Source organism: Saccostrea cucullata, unplaced genomic scaffold (assembly GCF_032062105.1).
Source record: "Saccostrea cucullata isolate Sc308-1 unplaced genomic scaffold, CSIRO_AGI_Scuc_v1 ctg8, whole genome shotgun sequence".
Taxonomy (NCBI): Eukaryota; Metazoa; Mollusca; class Bivalvia; order Ostreida; family Ostreidae; genus Saccostrea; species Saccostrea cuccullata.
This window is the reverse complement of record NW_026940997.1, coordinates 364,023-382,917: the sequence shown is the minus strand read 5'-3', so window position 1 is coordinate 382,917 and position 18,895 is coordinate 364,023. Positions and strand designations below refer to the sequence as shown.

General features: G+C 32.3%; 1 protein-coding gene across 2 annotated transcripts in view; it reads right to left on the bottom strand.

The window, feature by feature from the left end:
- The window catches only part of LOC134256874 (circadian locomoter output cycles protein kaput-like), a 45,484-nt gene extending 28,147 nt beyond the window's left edge, over window positions 1–17,337 (bottom strand). Inside the window, exons 1-4 of one of the 2 annotated variants that reach the window (XM_062739551.1) lie at window positions 17,157–17,337; window positions 15,564–15,662; window positions 14,937–15,109; window positions 118–219 (exon numbers count right to left, since the gene is read on the bottom strand). In XM_062739551.1, the coding sequence (XP_062595535.1) occupies window positions 118–219; window positions 14,937–15,109; window positions 15,564–15,662; window positions 17,157–17,173 (391 nt within the window). In that variant the 5' untranslated portion in view covers window positions 17,174–17,337. Of the gene's footprint in view, window positions 1–117; window positions 220–4,315; window positions 4,571–14,936; window positions 15,110–15,563; window positions 15,663–17,156 lie in introns of those variants that run through there. The other variant, XM_062739552.1, reaches the window with a different exon arrangement.
- Window positions 17,338–18,895: the final 1,558 nt, after the last annotated feature.

The window sequence follows — 18,895 nt, the reverse complement described above, 5'->3', positions numbered from 1 at the left end:
CACAGATGGGCCCTGTGAATTCAGACAAGTTTGATAGGTAAAAATTTATCAGATTTTTTGACATCAAAACACAACTCTGAATAATAAATTGATGAGCAGATGATGAGCACAACAAACCATTCAGAACAATGTGGTGGGTCCCATTCTTCTTCACTACTGGCACTGGGGACTTCTCCTTGTCCTCTGGCTCTGAATCCTTCAGGGACAAAGTAGCCATTTCTACAATGTCATCCAAATTAATATATATACATGTATATATATATATATATATATATATATATATATATATATATATATATATATATATACATGTATATATATCCATGTAAAAAATACTGTATTTAGCAATGCTTTACTGTTTCTGGAATATCTAACAAAATATAGCCTGGTATTCTTAGTATTTTGATTTGCATATAAATGAGACATAATATAGTTGACTAAGACTGTTAGATAAAATAAACATATAATTCTATATATGTTTGATTTTATAAACTCCATGACAATTTATTAAACTCTTACCCTTATTAGTACTACTACTTTATAACAAATTAACAAAATGTGCTTTGTACATATTTAATTTGGCCTGAGTTTGCCTTTAAGGGGCCTGGCTTGCTTTACTTGATACTTTCTTTATATGATTGGTGTCCCCAACAGACTGCCAGAGGTGCCGGGCTTCTTCAATGTTTTTATCATTGAAAAATTACTTCTGACAAAATGAAATACTGCTTATGGGGAAACACACTTTACATCTGATAAAAAGTCACAATCTCTCAAAACAAGGATTTATTATACAAAATTACAAATAGCCCACAAAAACAGTTCTCGGTATAAACATACCGATAACAATTTTCCTTTGAAGTCAATATGCTTAGTCCTAGGACTGATCTATAAACAATATTAGACACTGATTTTTGAATCTTCAGCCCAAAGATTAATGAGATTTTTGCTGTCTGATTACTTGGTATCTTGTAACAGAAAATTGTGTTCATAATATCATCAAGTCTTATGAATAAGTCAAGCATTTAACACCTAAGAACTCTGAGTATCTGTGTAGTAAGAATAAGAAATTAATGTTCAATGTTCTCCACAGTGGAACAAATACATGATCTTCTTTAACAAAGCAGAGCTTTCCATCACAAATTCTAATTAACAGTATCATTAATCAGCCACACAGGTTACAAAGAACTTTTACAACACAGACACATGGGGATGTTTGGATATGGCAGTAATGGAATACCAACACTGGCATATCATTGAATGGCCGCCAAAACAATATGCCATTCTTGATAAGTTCCCATACACCCCAAGCTAAATAAGTTGATCGATCTTATGTGGAACACATAGAACCATAAACAGTTCCATAGAGATATCACTCCCTTTTCTGATAAAAATGATCCATTCTTCAGTAGTCTAATATCACATGTAAAGTGATGACAATTACTTGAAACAGAAGATGACCTAGACTTCAGATCTGCATGAGGATCAATAAGTCCAATACTATTGTACTACCAATGATTTAGTATAGCAAAATATGGGTAAATTAACCAAGAGCAAAAATAAATCATGTATACAGTGTATCATTTTGTGAGTACTCTGCAACAATATCATATGTCCTGTTCAGCATCATATGAAAGTTGATAAATTAGGTGAAGTTAAGGTTTTTTTTAACACTGCAGAAAAGCCCAGCAAAATCTTACAAAACACAAATATATTATAATACTATGGTACTGGTGTCTGTTTTTTTCAGGAAGTGTTCCGTAAAGCAGAACAATGACTTGACCTTGTGCAAAAATGTGGATCATTTATTGTATCTGACATGTGTTACTAGTCAATTATTACTACAGTGTCATCAGCTAGACATCAAGGTGAACATCCCAGACAGCTCTCTGTGAACTAGGAAACTCAGAACTCAAACCCGTTGCTGCTCTCCAAGAACTAGGCAATACTGGACTTAAACTTACTGATCTCCAAGAACTTTGGGATGCTGACTTAAAACCTGCTGCTCTCCAAGAACTAGTTATTAAACGTGTCACTTGGTAAGAAAAAAGCACTGTTGAACTTAAAACCTACTGCTATCCAAAACACAAGGCAATGCTGAACTTAAATTGACTGATCTCCAAGAACTGGGCAATACTGAACTTAAAACCTGCTGCTCTCCAAAAACTAAGCAATGCTGAACTTAAAACTACTGCACTCAAAGAACTAGGGAATGTTTAATAAAACCTACTGCTCAAAGACAAGACAAGGAAAACTAACAATACTTAATATAAACTTGCTGCTCCCAAAGAACAATGCAATGATGAATTCAAATGACTTCCTTGATATGTACTTCACAGGTACTTGAATGACACTTCAACTCTCAGAAACTTGGGCAAATTGTAGATTCTAAACATCATCAGAATACTTGGACTGAATGTTTAATAAATCCAGTTAATCTGCGGATCCAGGATTTTGCATTGGACAGGACACTATTATATGGCAAGGGGGTCTGGGAACCAAAGGCCCTGTTGGATCAGGGCTGTATTACTTAGGAGTTTGCAACTGGAGTGAAACCCTTATAAGCTCCTGAGAATCAGCAATTAAGACACTTAATTTGGACAAAAAATGGATGTAACATCATGTTTAACACATATATATATGACAATAGAGATATAACGGGTATATGGTATGCTATCTCATTTCATGCTTAAAGGCATTGGTAAGATGATTTTAGACTGATGTGTACACAACAGTCTAAAATCATCTTACCAATGCCTTTAAGAATGAAAATAGATCAAGAATGACATCATTCATTGTTGATGCTATTTACATAATCAAATTATAAGAATTTAGCCTACAAATAAAAGAACTATACTAAAAACATGCAGTCATCCCACCTCCAGCTGCATTAATTCATGCCTGATACTTTCTTATAAAATAGAATATTTGAAATTTTATAACTTTACATATAATAGAATGTAATGAAATATATTAAATGATGAAATTTCAAGAAACTTGCATTGTTTGATACAGTTTACTCTGTAATTCAGTGATTTATGTGTGCGTTTCCCATTACTTACTGTTGAATTTCAGAGCATAACTGACCAATACTCATCCTTATGACAGATGTATCGCAAATTCTCAAATAAAGATACTGGAATGTTTGGAATTGCACATCTTTGGATGAAATAAAATATCTCCATCTTTCTAGAGTTGACTGCTTTACACAGAAAATTGCCTCATTCATCACTTGAGGCATTATCAAGTATTTAGGATATAATTTGGAAACTCCTTCTAAATGCCAAACATAATTTTTTTTCTTTAGCGATTCCAATGACATGTCAATAAAGATTACCCACAAGATCTATCAAGTTGAATCAATTATGTGTTTTCTCAGTAGTACTGTAAATCACTTTTATTCGCAAGAACTTTATTTTCATGTAATTATCCGTAAGTCTGTCTGCTTATGAAAATTTTATTTTTGCGCAGCTCACAAACATAAAGACCAATATAGCTACCTAGCGAAAATAAGGTGTCAGGCAAATGTAGTGATCCCCTGTATAAGGAGAGAAAAAAAATTAATGCATTTTAAAACACTAACTATCCTGGTAAAATATCTCAATCTCAAATCTCAAAAATGTCCTTATGGGCCAATTTCCTTTTTTTCTCCCATGTTTTCTCATAAATTTAAGGAATTCCTTTCCTCTCAACACGCACATCCAGAAAAGCAATATAGGCATGTTAAAAAACAGAAATTAGTGTCAAATGATAAATTGTTTACTTTTGAAATTAATGTACAAGAACAAGAGAACTGGACAGAAACAACTCAGGATAATAATATCAAATAAGACAAGCAATAAGTTATTCCATCTGAGAACCTTGCTAAACTTAAAGTGACCCTTACTTACAACCAAACCTTACAAAGACAAAGCATGAATCAAAACATGAGAAATTCCAGCACTAATCAACATTTTAATGCATAAGCACATGCTTAATTATATTTTCTTTTTATAAATTATCTTAGACTTCCCCACAGAAAACATGCAACCCCTTGCTGACTCTGGCATTTACATGATTAAGAATAAAAAAGCAATTAATTAACTTTTTCTCTGTATTATTATATCATATAACCCTAAAACATAGTTGATCCCCAAATCTGCTACTTATGTATGGTGACAAAAATTCTAGCCATTCCTTTCCCCATTTTCCTAAGAGCTAGACTTTAATTTTCTCACATTGCAAACAATTCAAGGCAATATAAACATGGTTACATACCTATATTTAATACCTAATCATTTCCTCACATTGCAAACAATTCATGGCAACATATACCTACCCCTGAATTTTTTCCGATGCAAAATTGTAGGAAGGCGAATTTTAAAAATCCTGACATTTCTAAACATGAGAGCAGCACGAGGGGTGCACACAGCCATGTTTGTTGTACTTAGCTGGGACACCGTGCTATGTCAAGTTTTACTTCCTCACAACTACATAGTGCTGATGAAGGGGGAGGTCTGTGCAGCCAAGTTATAATAAGGTATTGATCCCACCAGCCTCTTTACTACTGTGTACCACAGACAGAACTGCTTTGCCAGCAATACCGACACAGCGACCTATCCTGAGATAAGCTGTTGACGAGATTTATTGTTTTTAGGGGGAGAGAGTAAGCCTGCACCTGAGATAGGTGTGTGTGACAAGCAACAATAGCTTGCTCCATGTGTTGTGCATGTCTGGTCAGATTAGATTAGCCACAATGCAACTTCATCAGAACCTGCAGCTGCAGTTCTTTGCAAAAAGATATTTGGGTTTAGAAGTATGAATAATAACACAAATAAACTGACATGCACCAACTAATTATAAATAGGAAAAAAATGTATTAAATCCATGATGAACTGACAGAATGACAAACAAGTACCGGTATGTGAACTTTGTCATAATACAGTGTATGTATATCATACATGTACATATAAATATAGTGTCTGCTGGTGCAAATAGGAAAGTTAACATTATCTAATAATTCAATTTCTGTATTTCCAACAATATGACAAATACTCAGCAATGCATCGCAGCTCAGAAGGAATGAAAATTCATATTTCTAAACCAATGGAACACAAAAAGTAACATATGTACTTTTCTTTTTTCATCTTTAAAATGTTAAAAACCTCACATGTAATAATGCACTTTTTGATTAAATGTACAAGTGTATGGTGTTTGTTGGCATGACATTTTTTTTGCCCTGCCAGTCTGTCTTTCTGTCTGCAAAAACTTTAATCTTGCTCATAATTTTTGATTGGGTGGGGCTATGGCTTTTATATTTTACATGTGTATTCCTTGCAAGTTGTAACAGAACCTTTCTTTGGGTACCACAAAATTTTACCTCTTGACCTTGGAGTTTGACCCTCTTTTACAAAAAAAACAAAAAACAAACAAACTTTAACCTTGGTCATAACTTTTGTACAGTCTTGTTTTCTGATAGTTTTTTTTTTTTTTACATATGAGGTACTGTGAGCATTGAACTCACAAAATGACACTTCCACTCCCATCCCAATCCCCATTTGAGTATACTGGCAAAGTCCATGTTTTATGCACCACCTACTTTATTTTTTATTTTTTTATCAATCACATATCTGTCCAAACAAAAAATAAAATAGGTGTAAAATAGCATTTTATTATAAAGATTCTGTGAAAATCTCATTTCCTTTTTTTTTCAGTGGTATAAACGACTTTCACATTTACGAAAGTTATTCCCCTTTGCAGGGTCAATCCTGGATCAACCAGCGTAAGGCACTATTTTTTCCCTCTACAACTTTACCATCTTTATGGGTCAGTATCTTAGAAATAAAAGCTGTATGAATATGTTCATTATGTTTTCCATGTTGCCCCAAACTCTGGCAATACAGGTTCAGATCGAAATTTCTCGATAACGTTTGAAGATTAAAAATATTAACAGGTAACTTACAAAGGACAAAGTGGGAAAAATGAGAATGTGAAGTTCGTCTACAGGAGGAGTTGCAGAAAAGACATGGATATTTACCCCATCCTCAATGTTATAGAAAGAATTCCAGTGTCTATATTTTGCTATGGATCTTTATCTGCCTGATAATTTTTTTTTATCCTTTTGACCTTGGAGTTTGACCAATTAAGGTAATTCCATCCTCCTATGATGTCATAGGTTTTATCAAAAACTGTTATTAAATTAATTTCATACCCAGTAAAACAATAAACTTTGGGAGGACGATTTTCCATAGGTGTACTGATAAATATAATTGTAAGTATAAGAATTTTAAACATGCATATTTTCTTTATTTACTCAATTATTCAATCTTTAAAAAATGTTGACAAGGGTAATAACTCCTGCTCAGGTAGCTTCATTCAGGCATTTTCTTTATTGTACTTCTAATGTAAAATAGTTTCCCTGATATTCACAATTCAAAAGTATCTTATAAGTAGCAAGTATTTAGAAATTTTCAGCACCAGAATTACAGTGCTTTAAGCAGTTCCGGATTTTAAGCAGTTCCGAATAATTTTAATTAAATAATTAAAATTATGCAAACATAAATGTTTATGTTTCTAACGATTCTTTACATAAATGAAGCTTTATGTATTGTCCATACTCTGGATGACATAGCGAGATCAAGAACTCTGTCTTTCTTACCGTGTCCAGGCTTTTTGTTTACAACCGCAAGCACTTAAGTGACGTTGACCGACATTAAACACGTGCTATCTTGAAAGTAAAGACGTTCTGAAACTGTGGTAAGGTATGTATTTCATTTAAGATATGTGAATGAAACATTGATGTATCTTCTTTCTCATGAAATTTCGGTTTCATTATAATACGACGTAAATCCAAAATAAAGAGCAATATTCACAACATCCCATTTTAAGCAGTTCCGAATTAACCATATACGGGGTTGTCTCAAAAGAGCTGCTATAACAAACAAGAGAAAATACGTAAACAAAAAGTCAGAAACATGAAATCATTTTACATTCAGAGTTTTATGACAAATTATGTTGATTTGAAAAGGCTGAGAAAGTATTATTAATTTCAAAGTCATGGCTTTAAGTATATGCTGTTTACAGAAGATACTACAAATTCAAAGATCCTTAGAAGAAAATACATTTAAACAAATTAATAAAATTGAATGGAGAAACTGTAAAGAATAAACAATCTCATTAAATATTATACAATGCAAGTGTATCTATTTTTTTTTTCAGTGTTTCTAATATATCACTGAGTCCAAAGAAACTAAAAGTAGTCATGGGAAGAAAAAAGAAAACAATGGCCGAAATCAAAAGAAAGCAAGAACTTTATATGAAACCACCAATGACCCCAAAAGAGGGTTGCTGCAAAATGTGTAGCAGGCCTTCTGATAGGTCATGTGCCGAAAGGTTTATCAAATTCTTTTTAGACAATTCTGGATTAAAATGGAGAATTTTTTGCAGAGGTTAATAATGTATATTACATGTAAAATGTATAATGTTTGTCATGTCCTTCATCTCTCCTTCTGTCTGTCAATCTGTGACACTTTGTGTTAAGCTCAGTTTCAATTAAGAAATTTTTCAAGATATTTTTATCAAACTTCATTTGCTGACACATATAGTGAGAGGTATTCAACTGCTTAAAGATTTGTCTTTACCCTGACCTCACTTTTCTCAAATTTGCAGCTTACTAAATTTCAAACCAAAAAAACTATTCAAGATATTTTTGTAACTTATACATAATTTCAAATTAAATGGTAAGAATTTATCGAATTAAGAATTGTGCAATTTTTTTTAAAATGACTTTCCCTATAGCTTTCAACTTTCTCATCTATTGTGTATAAAACTGAGTTATTTTGAAAGTACATGTACTCAAGTTTAACCTTTTCTTCAAACTTCACACTCTATATAAAGCAAAGTTTCATGTGCATTCAAATACAATTAAGTGAACTGGTGAATTATGTGTTGGGCATTTATGTCCTATGGACATATTTCTAGTATTTTGTATGATTAAATGAACAACAATTCTTTGATTAATTATATTTTTTATTTTGATGATTTTTTTCTAGTCTTTTCCAATGCAATTTTCTGATTTTTATTGTGCCAAAATATGTTTTTTAAAAAATATTTGATAGTTTATTTTATCGTTAATTAAGTTGTTGAAACATGATCTTTTCTTCTTTATATATGATATAATTGATATTCCATTTTCGAGCTCAGGTCTTTAAAAAGTGAAGAAAAAAAATATTATTGTCCCTATTAACTTAAGATCTGATAGTTAAAAATGAATTTTGAGATGACCTCTGTTGTTACAACTATAAATAACAACGATAGTGGTGAAAACCGGAACTACTTGAAATCATCTAAACTGCTTGAACTCCAGCATATTTTAATTGGAAAACTTTGATTATAAAGTATAACGTTTTAAACAAAATATTAATGTGGCTTGAAAGAGTAAATAAAGGACTATTTATTTCAATGTAGAAATCAAACACAAGTCCTGCATAAATAATTTACCGAGTGTTTTTCCCGTTACGATCCGGAACTGCTTCAATCACTGTATGCATTTGAATCAGTTTTTACATAAAACTTATGATCACACTGCTTCCAAAAAATGTACAACTTTTTTATGTTGACATATGCTTCTGTTTATTTACAACTCCCATTTTAAATAATATGGCGACCTATACATTTTTTGGCAATAATTGGTAAATTTAGACTTTATTAAATGAAAATAATTAATGAGATTTGACTGTAAATGAAACACCAAACAATATAATATACCTATAAACCTTGTTGTACTTGCAATCCAAAGTAAATCAATAACAATCATCATAAAGTAAGCTTTTGTTTTTTGCAATCTAGCTCTATCATGTCTATCAGCTGATTGCTTTGGGAAGATGTCAATACTGCAGAATCAAGAAAGCAAGATCAGGTCTAGATTTCTGTGTCAGTTTAATAGCTACTGGAGTCCCCAGTGTCGCAATGTTTGTAGACGCTGAGTGACAAATAGGAGAATAATTGATGCCTGCATTCATAAAATACCCATCACAGAATCTGAATTTTGCTGCACGCCATTCCTTGAGAAGAAAGTTTTTTCTCTCTCTAACATCTTTATTTGCATACCATCTTGACATTTCTTTATAGATATAATATGATATGCCTATAACTGCTGATGTATATTAATATTTTGTAATTCTTGTGACAATTTGCAATAGCTTATAATCTGATTTATAAAAAAGCAACAGCTCCTTGTGTATCATGGGTTCCTCAAGCTATTGGCCACTTTAACTCCACTAGAGACTAGACTGATATTGCTCGTGTGACTGACACGTACTGTTGAGTTTGACAAAGATCATTTAAGTACAGTGTATTCATACAAAGCTCTCAAGTCTGAACATAATGTTGCTTCACTTCCAATAATCTTGTGTCAAATTTTAAAACTTTTCCATGGAAAAATTCAATTCTGCTTACACAATTAGATGCTATTATCATTGTACATATTCTCGCTTCGCTTCCAAATTGTCTCCAAGTTATGGTATTACTGGAGAGTACAGCAGATATACAATTTATTTGACACAAAAATTGTGGTAAAATCTTGGTACTTATGAATTAAAGTTATTGAAAATTTCACATTGAATTTAATCATAAACACATACCAAATCAATTGATTTCTCCTGAAATTGTTTAATAACATTTATTGGTGATATATTAATCTTTTGATATGACTTCCATAAGAAAACATGTTTTGATCTGCTTTTTGTTTTGCATTCTTCCCCTGACACCATAACTAAGTCATACGACATTGATTGTAATAAGTTGTAGAATGAGCGAGATACAGCTTATTCACATACTATGTTTCTGGAACAAAAACTAGAACACAATTATACTTAAAGTTATATTTCATTTCCATGAAATACACCTTGTTTACATCTACAGTTGTAACATGCACACATTATTTAAATTAATTTAAATTCTAATATCTTGATGACTTATTTCTACATAGCTGTCATCAAAGAACAGAAAATTTTAAAGAACATTTTCTGAAATTTCATTTACATAATTAGAGTAGCCACTGTTTAAAAAAAAATTAAAATAAATTCTCATTAAAATGACAAAATTGTAATTGCTCAAGACAAGAAAAAATGCTTTGTCATGCTTATAAAGCAAATCCCCCAAAACGTCAACCCAAAATCTATGTTCTTGACAGAAATATTCCCTGTAAATACAAGTTCATTATGTCAAAGAATGCATTAATTAAACAAAAAACTGTTATAGATGTAAAAACCCTCAGATCTAGAAAATGACTTCACTAATAAATTCCCCGTCTGTGACAGGCACACAGAGAGAGGGCACTGCTGGTAGTCACGTATGTCACAGACAGGGAACGGCTTCATAACCATCTGAACCACAACAACCAACAGGATGTAGTTCTATCAATAACTCAGCCTCTAACAGTTAGTTGTACTTCTATTTAGGACATCAAAAAAATTTAATGAAATGAATATCATCAAAATATTTTAACATATTTTCATAATTAACTTACATATTTATATATTTATAAATTAAACTTTTGAACAGATATTTTCATAATTAACTTACATATTTAATTTATATATCTATAAATTAAACTTTTGAATTGATATAAGCTGGAGGATTTTAAAAATCTTCACTATATGCTTTCTCCTCAAAATCAATACATTTTTAAAATTATTTTATAGATTATTTTTGGAAAATCAACAAATATTATATGTTCAATCTTATTAATTTTACTTAAATTATATTCACTTTTGTTATATAATTCAAAATGTCTTTCCAAATTGCCCATACAGCAAAACTCAGTTACAATGAAGTCACTGGGACCTATGAAATTACTTTGATATATCCATAATTCATTATAGCAGTACAAGAAATTCATTAAATTTATATAGCTGGGGATCCAAGATAACTTCGCTATATCCGTAAATTCGCAATGTCTGTGTTCGTACTAAGCGAGTTTTGCTGTAACACTGAACTTAAATCGAAAAAAAATAATTTATACAAATAAAAATTAGTTGAGACTCCATTTTATCTAAAAATAGTTTTAATATCTCTTCATGATTTCAAAAAAAATAAAATTGTTTGTAGCATGGCTACATCACCATCTTCTAAGAAAAGAATCGGGTTTTTGGAACATTGCATTACCATTCCCCTCTTAAAGACTTGAGACATTTTTTTATGTTACTTATTTTTACTTGCTCGTCAAAAGTTAAAGGTTGAATTTATTTACTTTAAACACACTGTCAATACCCTAGTAAGATTTCTCTCTGGAGAGTCCATCACCACAGACAGAAATTTATAAATAAAAGTAATGAAAAATTCAATACATCTTCTTTATATTTTTTGCTTCAAAATTGTTTTGCCATGTTGACATTTGAACTCTCTGACTTGTTCTTTGTATTTATGTAGATAGAATCATCTGCCCAGCTTTATTTGCAACATTGCTAACACAGGCAACAAATTTTGTTGTTAAACTATACTTCAATGATTATAGTTAACTCTATATAAAGATCTGCCGAATGTCATTATTTGATCTGTATGGCAGTACGTGTCTTCGAAGGAAGTTTACAAAAACCATGCATGAAAAACAACAAACAACTAACATCAACCAGTAAAAAATGATAGAATAAAATAATGAACAAAAAAATTCATAATGTGAAAACCAATGCAATTCATTTAATTTACATCTTGTTTTCTTATTCTCATCACATACATAATCCATTTACTTTTTTTTACCTGAAACTTTTTAAGCTATGAAAAGCTGAGTTTTATTTGAGTTTAATAGGTAAACTATATATATAACTGGTTTATCACTAGCTAATTACATAAATTGACCATGTTTAAAGGATACCATAAATCTGGAAATTTTTACTGTAGATAAATTTTAAGCAAATTTGCATGTCAATTGCAATTGCAACAAGAGGCCCACGGGCCTTATAGGTCACCTGAGCATCATGCAACAACTTTCAAATGATTGAATTTGGTTTATGTTTTAAGCTAGATGCTATGGCATTCACAATTTTGAAAGAGGCACCATTGCTAATCATAACTTTACACTTAGCAATTGTTTAGTTTGATTACTTAATACCCATAAGCAGGGTAGGGGAACAAAAATGTATGTCAACTAATCAGTAATATTCAGCGTAATATTCAGCAATAATCAGGAGTGCTCCTACCACACATGAAATCCTGACCCTAGGTCTACACATTGCACAATTTTTGAAAAGGCACACTTGCTTATCAAAATTACTTCATTAATACCAAGGAGTAGATTTCAAACAATTCATTTTCAGTATATAAGTGTTTTGGTATCCCTGACCCAGGGGCCTTGAAATTCGCAAGTCTGGAAGAGGAACCCATCATAACTAAACAAATAGTTCATCTGCTTATTACCCAGAATTAGAGAAAAAGATTTTCATAGATATAATAGATGTAATGTATTTTCACTATATAATCATTATAGAGCCCCGCCCTAACACCATAACCCCTGACCCTGGGGCCATAAAATTCACAATTTTGGTAGAGGCACTCTTGCTCATCATAACTATGAACTTAATAAGTTTATTTAATACCTAGGAGCAGAGAAGAAGATTTTCAAAGATTTAATGTATTTTCACTATATAATCAATAGAGTCACGCCCTAACACCATAACCCCTGACCCTGGGGCCATAAAATTCACAATTTTGGTAGAGGCACTCTTGCTCATCATAATTATGAACTTAATAAGTTTATTTAATACCTAGGAGCAGAGAAGAAGATTTTCAAAGATTTAATGTATTTTCACTATATAATCAATAGAGTCACGCCCTAACACCAGAACCCCTGACCCTGGGGCCATGAATTTCACAATTTTGGTAGAGGCACTCTTGCTCATCATAACTATGTACTTAGTTAGTTTATTTAATACCTAGGAGCAGAGAAGAAGATTTTCAAAGATTTAATGCATTTTCACTATATTATCAATAGAGCCACGCCCTAACACTAGAACTCTTGACCCTGGGGCCATGAATTTCACAATTTTGGTAGAGGCACTCTTGCTCATCATAACTATGTACTTAGTTAGTTTATTTAATACCCAGGAGCAGAGAAGAAGATTTTCAAAGATTTAATGCATTTTCACTATATAATCAATAGAGCCCAGCCCTAACACCAGAACCCCTGACCCTGGGGCCATGAAATTCACAATTTATGTAGAGACACTCTTGCTCATCATAACTATGTACTTAGTTAGTTTATTTAATACTCAGGAACAGAGAAGAAGATTTTCAAAGATTTAATGCATTTTCACTATATAATCAATATAGCCCCGCCCTAACACCATAACCCCTGACCCTGGGGCCATAAAATTCACAGTTTTGGTAGAGGCACTCTTGCTCATCATAACTATGAACTTAATAAGTTTATTTAATACCCAGGAGCAGGGAAGAAGATTTTCAAAGATTTAATGCATTTTCACTATATAATCAATAGAGCCCCGCCCTAACACCAGAACCCCGACCCTGGGGCCATGAATTTCACAATTTTGGTAGAGGACTTAATGCTGATTACAATCATACCAACAGCTTGACTGTTTGATGTCCAGGAGTAAAGAAGAAGATTTTTAAAGATTGCACTAATTTTAGTGGTTTTTGCCCCACCCCCCAGGCCCCAGGGGGGCAGGGACCACGAAATTCACAATTTTTGTTCCCCTTCACGCATAGATGCAATATGCCAAAATTGGTTGAAATTGGTTCAGCGGTTTCAGAGAAGAAGCTGAAAATGTTTAAATGTTAACGCACGACGCACGACGGACGACAGACGACGGACGACGACGGACAAAAACAGATAGCAATAGGTCACCTGAGTTTACTCAGGTGACCTAAAAATATTTTCCTTAATAATTAATCAACAAAAGATGTAAAATAAAACTTTTCTGACAGCTTGTCTCTTTTTCTAACCTGGTGCAGTGATCATTTTAAGAAACCTGTTCCTGTTTATACTACCAGCTAATTAACCGAAATAATCTGTGTGTGGAGAGTGCCTTCACTACATTTGATATCAATGGGTAGTTTGACAGACAGTATGTCTCTTTTAAATTATATTTTCCTGAGAAGGAGGGGCCGTTTTTTTTTTTATTTTATCTAACAACAAATCCCTAGCACGGCAATAGCACTGTTGGAAAGTCGATCATGACACAAAAAAGAGCTGTAACATCAACAATTCATAACTTATGGCCAGGGTACACACATAGTACAATTTTCAGTTAACCTTGGACTTTCAGTAACGCATGATATTTTCGACGTTACATAATTAGCGTCTGAAATTTACACAGCCTTTCATTCACTGTTCTTGCAAATGTCAACAAGTGTGTCAATGATCCAATCACAGCATTTGGTACGGCAGAGAGGTGGGGCGTACTAAGTCATCTCATCCTTGTCAACAACAATTTCATAACATAAGAATTTCCAGATTTACAGTAATGACAGCTGAACAGCAGTGTCAATGTTTTGCTATGGGAAACCCAAAATATTTCATATCTCCGATCAAAAAGTAAAATAGGAAGTCACAATGACACTATGTAATCAAAGAATCTGTGAGAGTTTTATTAAATTTCATTCAGAGGATCGAGTTATGGATAAGAGAGGGGTAACCCAAATGTAACAGAAGGATGGACCTACAGACAGCTAGGTGGACAGATGTCGCTATCACTATATAGTATACCCTCCAACTTTTCAAACAGGGGGTATAATAAACACCAGCTTTCAGCGAAATTTTTGTTTAAAATTTTTATTGTTGATTTATTTTTGAGTTTGAGTAAAATATTTTTGCAAATGTATTGCACATACAAATTTTCTTTAAAATTATCTACATTAAAAAAAATTCCCGATTTACGGTATTATTTTTTGATAACCCATTAAATCCCAAATATAGAAGTAGTGGCACTACATGCAATACATACCCTTCTCGATATACTGCTTCATTTGTAAGTAGTTCAAAATTAGCTCCAGCAGAGAATTCTTGTCCATTTTCTGCAAAGTGGATTTTTCAAAGGGAAGTAATTCTATCAGACTAGTCATTTCCTCTGCCTCTTTGTCTCGCCTGCCCTGAGCTGCAATCCTTGATTTCTCAGCCCTATAAAAATTACTTGTATTATCTTGCTTTCCATCATCAAAATTAAATTAATTCTATTTTAAAATTATTTACTATTTTGAACTCTCTTTACAAGACGTTTCAATATATTATTCAATGATAAATGCGTTTAAATATCATAGTCATCAATATGTGGTATAAACAATCCATTATTCTACAATATCTATAAAATAAATTGAGTCTTTTATGCATGTATTGATGTAATAAGAAACTTATTTCTTTGTGTACTTTATTTTACATATACTTCAACACATACATGTATCTGTTTGTTGTATATATATCTAGTCTATCTTGCAGATAGTGTACCTACCTACACTATCATATGGATATATATTTACATATAAGTAAATATCAATAAGTTACTGTTTTCATTCATTTTACTGTCATTTTGCTATCAATAATCAATGTTCTATTGTTTATAAGTCTGGATACAAACCTCGTCAATTTTCTTCCTTTTACTCTCACATCCTGCTTTCCTAATTGCTCCACATTCTCTATCAACTGATTGTTGTCTTGAACAGACAACATCTTTATTCTGAAAAATAAATACACATATAAAATATTAAGAGTAAATAATAATAATACAAAATTGTTATCTTCATACTCATAGAATCTCTAAATTTACAATCATAATTTGGGAATGGGTTTTCTCCCTCCAATCCATTTTCATTGTCTCATATTGTTTGTTTCTGTTACATTCATGAAATCTAATCAATGATATTTTATCAGTACAATCATGAAATAATGTAACACAAAATCTCCCAAAGGGGGAAAAATTGAATGAAAGTCAATGACTGTATTTTCTGTAATATTTTTATTGATGATAAAATATGACTATATATTCATTGCATCTTTTGCTTTGCATCCGTCTGTAAACTCAGAGAACTTTGGGTGTTCTAACAAGTACTACTTAATAAGATCACATAATGATTCTGGTACTACACCAAATACAAGTCATCACTTTTGAATGTACTTTAAGCATACTTTTTTTTCACAGGGACTTGTCTACTTGATACCATGTAATCATAATTTCTGTCCAGTCTATGGGGTAGAATTTATGCTGATTTCTTGGGTTACATTTATATGACTTATGTACACTAAGACAAATTTCCATGGACAAACTTTAAGTTCATGAGATCAGATATATAGTAGATCAGATATATAGTGTAAATTAATCCAACATGGAAAAGAAAACATCTACAGTACTTGAAAGTTGACATTTGATCTTGATCAGCCAAAAACTTTCATGGCCAATAAAATTTATTTTTACTAGTATGAACATCTGCTAAGAATAAAAAGCTATTCATAGAAAAAACTCCTTTTTCAGGGTTCTAACACTCCTTTTTGATACAGGGGCAGGGTCAATTACAATTAAGTAAAATAAGAATGTTTTATAAAAACAATTTAATAAACCAAATACTAAAAGTCTAATTAAAAGATATTAATTTGTTTATGAACAATTTGAAAGTGATGCAAGAGTATTAAAATTCAAAAGTACCATTAGAGTAATATCAGATTCATTAAAGACATAATATTGGATTTAAAGAAGAAGTGAACAAATAGTATCAATCATATGATAATACAATAATAAAATAAACATGTATATACATTTTCATCAACTTAATTGTTATACTTACCTTCTAAATTTCATTTGATTTTCAAAACCTGTTGTTGTGTTATAATTTATAAAGCCCATTCACATCTATATCACACAATGATTATGCTTATTTTCACCAAAGAACCTACGAACAATGATCAGCAAAGAATAATAATTACCCATAAAAAGGAAGAAACCGTCCTGCATGAGTGAACACCGATTACGAAGGTAGTATCTTCGCCAGCCCAGGTGTATTTAGATTACGTAATAATATTCTTGCAGCATAAATAGTGTCAATAATATCTAAAACACGGTTTATACAGCGAATTCATTCATATTTTACTGTTTTAAACTTAAATAGGTCATGTTATGACCGACATTATTTCTATACCTGAAATTTGACAGTGCTAACCACCTTGGAAATTTACTCACTTTTTATATACAGACATTTTTATCCTTTACACCATTCAACCAAGTTTCAGTCTCCAATTTTCTTGTACAAACATTCTTAACGTATGAACTCAAAACATAATAAATTATCAAAATATTTTGATAAACTTTTTCAGTCCTCCATTGCTAACATCACAATGACGGCGATTATCCCCAAAATCTTTAGTCATGAAAACGTTTGTTTTCGGTGCACTTGTACGCGGATATGTTTTGCTCATGATACTTTCAGCGTTTTGCTTGATAGAAAAAAAAAAACTTCGAATTTGAGCTTTTGTCATATCGTGAGTCTTTATTCAATGTCATTAAAAACTATAGAAATACATCATAATACAAAAACAGAGACAGAGAGGTAAACAAAGACCCCCTCCCCCATTTAGTATAGCATGAGACCCTACCAACATGAAATACGTTCAGTAAAAAAATAAATTTATAAAGTATATATAAGAAAACATTAAATGCCCATTCCCTTTGCAGTGACGTAGTATCGTTCTTGAAAGGGGACAGCCAAATAAAAAGTAAATCACTGGAAAAAAAAAACTTCTTACACCCCCCCCCCCAAAAAAAAAGAAAGAAAGAGGAATTACAATTGTTCATCCTCGAAATCTAATTCGGAGGGGAGGGAGGGTTGGGTTGGGTATGGTTCAAACTGCTTTGAGTACCATTTTTTTTTAATTCAAACATTTAGGACGTTACCCTTATGCAACCAGAAGTGGGAAGGGGGGGGGGCTTTCAATGAACTTTGTAAAGTTAAAACATGTCTGGAAAGAAGTGGGCATGGTGGGGGAGGGGCACCCCCATACTACGTGTATAAATACAAACTTACATTTAATGTTACACTCCATGAAAGTAAACAAAAAAATAATAATAACGTTTTCTATGATATCAACTTTCCTTGAATCTAACCTTATAGATATCAATGTTAAGTGATAGCAAAAGATTTTACTTTATATGTTATAATTATAATAATTGAGTAATAAAAAAGAACTAAAATACGATATATTGTAGATTTCTTATTTTTCGCGACTACTCATTATCGCGAATTAAAATAATTAATAATTAGTGCCATAGAAATAAAAGCGAGAAATTTCATTTCGCGAGTGATGCTTCTCGCGAAATTACGGGATAAAGAATTCATCGCGTATGATTAGGAATCTACACTAGCCTAAGCTGCATAAAAAAGCAAGCAAATTATCTCTGATTGCCTGGACACCTGTATAGCTCATTGTGTTGAGGTTCATTCGCATTTCTTGAAAATATAGTTATTAAAAACTGATATTACTTTACCTATATTATGTGATTTACTATAATGATTAACTTTGAAGAAATATCGTAAATAAAAACACATTACTTTTGAAATGAGGGACATCTTGGAGCAGAACCAGAGGAACTACCGTACCTTACAGTGGCGGATCCAGAAATTTTGAAAAGGGGGGGCCCGACCAGTTTGAGGTCAGGGTGGGGGCCCACAGCCACACCAAAAAACATTGATTTGTCAAATATCTTGTATTTTTTGGACTCAAAAGGGGGGGCCCAGGCCCCCTGGGCCCCCCCCTCTACATCCGCCACTGCCTTAAGCTTAAAAATCTAAGATTTAATTTTATCCCTTGGATCACAAAATCTTTACCAGGGCTTCGCCGTGGCCTGGACCATCGCTAGCTTAACGCGGGACCAGACCCCTTCACCATGTTCACTTGCTTCAATGCAAAATTCACACACACACA